Raw genomic sequence first — 5,000 nt, 5'->3', positions numbered from 1 at the left:
TAATTGATTGGTTGTGTTTGCAGTGTGTGTGTGTGTGTGTGTGTGTGTGTGTCAGGGAGAGAGAAAGAGAACAAGGCATGTGACCGTACACACAGTGATTGATTGGTATGTGTTCATGTCACTGGAAGTGATGGAAGTTTGCATGATTAAGTGAGTCTTTCTGTCAGTGACTGATTGAGGGTACTGGGTACATACACAGACAGAGAAACAGAGACAGACAGACAGACAGACACACACACACAGTGTAGGCTCTACCTTTTTCTCATATCCCTTCACAACCGTCATCGTCTCCAACTTTAACTCTGAACTGCAATTCATCTAGCTTGGCCTTCTGACCCGTGGACTCGGCTCGCGTTTCTGTAGAGCAGTCCAGCCGATCCATCTCACCACCTTCTCCTAACCTCTTGGCCAGAGTTTGGGTTACTTACTCAATCCCTCAATTAATCACCTAAAATACGGGTACTGTTGCACAATTCTAACACAAACTAGCCTAATATCAAATCAAACAATGGAGATGTTCCAGCGAAGACAACACACACAGGAAACTTGCTCAACACTTGACAGATTATTTCAACACGCTACTTGACTCACGCCTTTAACTAAGCACTGAAATATTCCACTGCGTATACCCAAAGAAATCAACGACTGGTTCTTATCTGGATACGAACTCTTTCACGAAGCGCAGAAATGAATGACGTTAATACGACACTTTTAAAATGTGTGAAAAATAATCGTGTTATTCTAGTATAGTCTAATCAGCCTTGGGACAAAGTTACGGGGGAAGAGTAGCCTGCCAAATGCTTTCAGAATGCATGGAAACACCTCTTATCTCTTTAGCGAAGGCCATTGAATAACCAGAGGTAATGGGATGACTTCCCTAAATGCGAGTAAACAGTCTGTGACACGGAATTGTCTGACCGGATTATGTAACGATTATGAGTTATCCACCTCTCCCCCACAGGTAACCACCACAAAAAAAAGGCAGAGGTGGACATCAGCGATTCTATCTCTGTCTGTGATCGAGGGACATTAACATGAGAACGCAGCACAGCGGTGGTGGCCCACCCTCACCAGATCTGATTTCCAATCAGGTCGTTTCACTCTGCAACTGCAAGTTAAGATGCAAAGCATCGCATTCTCTGAGAGAATAGCAAATTCGATCGCTAAGTGCCAGCTAAATGCATAGACACTTACCATCGGGCACACCATACGCATTAGTTTGCTTTAATTTCAGTGTGTCTAAATATGTTTTTGGCAGATGACGATAAGCGATGATAATAAGGAAAGTTGTATGAGACAATTGTAACTAGAACAAACAAATAGGAACACGGAAAACATAACACAAATAAACAACTGAAGAGGGCTTACTTTGAATTGGTACTGTTCCAAAATACGCTGTGTCTCTCGGCATTGGAGACCCACGCGCATAGACTCATCCCGACGCACAAAAGCCAAAGCAAATCCATTCTGCAAGATCCAGGCGAGTTACAGCAGCAAACAAAAATCAAAATAAAAAGCTAAAGGTCTTTGTAGAGGTCCTTAGTGCTGCAACAAGCTTTAGATTTGCATTCAGTGAAAGAAACAAATACTGCAATTAAGCTATATCAAATAAAGAAATGATAAAGCAATGTATGGTTTTCCGTGTTGAGTTCGACGGTCCTGAATGAGAAGGACCAGGAGCGCTTTTTGATTTTGTCCCAAGACCAGTTTGGGTAACCACGCCCCTCCGAGGCTGTGTAAGCCAATGGTTGAGGAGCAGCCTACATCGCCTATGTGTGCGATATGAAACGCACGCCCTCTAGAGTTTGAGTTGAATGCAGATGGGCTCGAAGATATTGAGTTGAAACTATTTCTATTGAAGATGTAAACGTCATTTTCATCGGGTGGCAGCGGTTCATTCCTAAAAACCATTTTCACCCGCCAACACCATCAAATTCGATCGACTAAACTATTGACTCTTATAAAGTGCTCTATGATATAACAGGCAATGCGTCCTCTTGAAATGTCCACACGTTAAGAAAGACTCAAACGCTATTGAGGCGATTTCAGATCCCCTTCCAGACACCTTTTTTACCCTCACCTTTTCTCAATCATCAAAACTAAGGCGTTGAAAATCAGAGCTAAAATCTTGGAACATCAAATAATCTTAATGGAAAAGCTGTCAAACTTGTCGAGACTTGGTTAGTTGAGTTTAGTGCAGCTTAATTAATTGCATTGCGCAGCAGGAGTGCCGTTCGTACACAAAGCTCCAACTCCTATCAAATAACATGATCCAAATCTGCCGTTGGTTAAGCTACGTTTCATATGCAAAGTGACCGTGTAAAACAATGTCGATAACAGAAAGCTGTTAGAATTGCCAGGAATGTAAAGTTAGTTTGATGTGATTTCAAGCTTTGAAACAAACGTTCACAGACGTGTAGCCTACACACAAAAGTCCTCTGTCTGCAAAGGCTAATTGGATTTAGAACAAGAGAAAGTTGTAGGCTACCGGCAGAGGTTTTTAAGTTCGGCGAGCACTCGCTTCTGATCATGGCACAGCGACCACGGCCTCTCGTCTATTATCCTGCACCTCCAGAGCACCCACATCCGAAGCAAAACGACGATTGGGGTTCCAACAGTTAGGCTATCTTTGTGTTTCTATGATCAAACGTTATCTTATCTATTTAAAGTCCTCCTGAAGCATGTTAATCAAGGTTTATATCTGCGTTAATGAAGGTATATTCTGCGTCATATCTCGCCAACCACACGGAGATTCTGTAATGTACGTAGCCTATATGTCGCTCACACATGGTTCGTATAAGGTCAGTGTAAGGTCCGCAGGTTAACATCATATTTGAATTACCCTAAGGGTAGGACCTCCGTTTGACAAACCACCGCATATATTCCGGATGTTATATCTGAAATCCTAACTATTATTACGTTCAAGATAAGGTTGTAGTTCTGTAAGCTGTGTTCTCTGGTGGTAGCAGGTCTCCATTGGTCAGGTAGACTTGTCAGCTTCATCCATATTTGTGGCTTGTTCTGCTCTGTTGTTGTTTTTCTTTGTTTCCTTCTCATTCTCACCCTTTCTTTCTTGTTCTTTTCCTTCCTGGCTCTTCCCCTTCCTCTTATCCGTCAGCATCCTCTTGCAATGTCTCATCCTCTGTCTCCTTTCAGGTTGTTTCCTCTCCAGTGCCCCTCTATATTCTCCTCTTCCACATGTCCCCTTTACACTGTAACATTAAAACTGTTAACAGGCTGATGGTTCACTGGTCTCACTGCTTTTCAGTGTATAAGAACTTGTTGAATTGTCACCAGTACTCTTAAAACTAATGTGTTGTCCCTATCTGGACACAACTATGTGTTAAAAAAACAACACACACAGATTACAGTGTGTTAGACAGCTCTCCCAGTTTTGACTATTGTATGAGAAATAAATCAGTGTGCAATGCGGTACAGATAGGTAGCAATAGTATGACCACAGCCTTGATATTGCCAGTATCTCGCCCTACCAGTTGACCTGGCTTGTGCCACACTTCATTTCATCCATAGTTTGTCTAATGTATAGCTGTTCAGTTATTCACACTCGGACACTTCCTGCTGAGAACAAGTTGCACTTTAAGCAGGAACCCCAAGGGTGTTCTAAGCAGGAACCCCAAGGGTGTTCTTTTTTTACAAGGAAGTGGAGCAGGCTCTTCTACTCCGTTATTTGATTATAAAAAAACCCCACAGCATTGTATTATTGTTACCATCTCTTGCATAAGGGTGGGATCAGGTACCCACACTCACGCACACTTACATCACAGACAATCAAACTTAGACAGACACACTCACGCTTACATCACAGACAATCAAACTTACACAGACACACTCACGCTCACATCACAGACAGTCACACTTACACTTACATCACAGGAAGCAGAGCAGAAGGACGTGCCCTCAGTGATGTGTGAGGTAAGTCCAGCCTCCTTAAGCACTGCTTAATCATCTCCTCCTGCCCATCCTGGGGCCGGGCGATTGTCACAATGAGGCGTCCAGTTGCACAGTGGTTGGCGTTTTGCATAATGCACATTAGCCGACGTGTCAACGAGCTGGCAATGATTAGCAGAACGTTTCTTAATTAGCCTTCCTGGAACGCTGCCGTAATGCGAATAGTGTACAGCACTTCCACTCAAGATCCCCTATCGTACCTGTTAGCATCGGCTGACCTGATAGGTCAGGTCTGATCATAGACTATCTATATAGAACGGCGGCTTCAATTCCATAGAACACTGCTGAATTCAGCTACACTGTCCAGTTCTATATATACAGTCTATGGGTCTGATACACACTCAAGCCCCTCAACTCTCACAAGACATTTTCTCCTGTCTCCCCATGGCCTGGAAGTCCAAAGCTTTGGGGCAAACCACCGGATCTGTAGGTTGTCCAGGTTGTAATGTGACAGGGTGCAGCACTTCCATGCAAGACCCCTATCGTCCCTTTAAGCATCTAATGTCTAGATTCTCACCCTTCGTCTCCCCTCAGTGAGCGGAAAGTTTGTTCCGAATCCAAACTGCGCTGTGTGGAAAAAGAGATATGTGGCCTGGGGCTTCTTCTGGTTCTGATTTCTGCTGTGCTGGTCCAAGTTGTGTGAAGTCTCGTGTCTCTTTTGTGCTTGTTCTGGCCACAGACAAACTTTGCAAGATGTTTTCTCAGGGATCGTATGTGTCTCCTTATGGAGAGAGAGAGAGAGAGAGAGAGAGAGAGAAAGAGAGATGATTACAGGTCAGGTGAACGCTTCTGGAGTTACATGACTGTGGTGTGGGGACAACAGCAGGGGAAGTGAATAGACCCTTTCAAGAGAGTTCCATTATCAGCATCATAGTTGGCCCCACAAGGCTTCCGTTTTAACATTCCATATGTTATCTTAATGCAGAGGAAGTAGATTGGGGCCCAAATAGAATGTTCAAGCATTGTTTTTGTTTACCTTGTTGAAAGGGTCTATAGAAAGTGGTGGACAGGAGGGGAATGATGTGCGGAGG

The 5,000-nt window shown here is 43.7% G+C and overlaps 1 protein-coding gene across 1 annotated transcript in view; it reads right to left on the bottom strand.

Moving 5' to 3' along the window:
• The window catches only part of efna1a (ephrin-A1a), a 17,726-nt gene extending 16,076 nt beyond the window's left edge, over window positions 1-1,650 (bottom strand). Inside the window, exon 1 of the mRNA XM_048229925.1 lies at window positions 1,369-1,650. Within this exon, the coding sequence (XP_048085882.1) occupies window positions 1,369-1,466 (98 nt within the window). The 5' untranslated portion in view covers window positions 1,467-1,650. The remainder of the gene's footprint in view (window positions 1-1,368) is intronic.
• Window positions 1,651-5,000: the final 3,350 nt, after the last annotated feature.

This window comes from Alosa alosa, chromosome 20, assembly GCF_017589495.1.
Source record: "Alosa alosa isolate M-15738 ecotype Scorff River chromosome 20, AALO_Geno_1.1, whole genome shotgun sequence".
Classification (NCBI taxonomy): domain Eukaryota; kingdom Metazoa; phylum Chordata; class Actinopteri; order Clupeiformes; family Clupeidae; genus Alosa; species Alosa alosa.
This window is presented reverse-complemented; position numbering and strand designations above follow the sequence as displayed.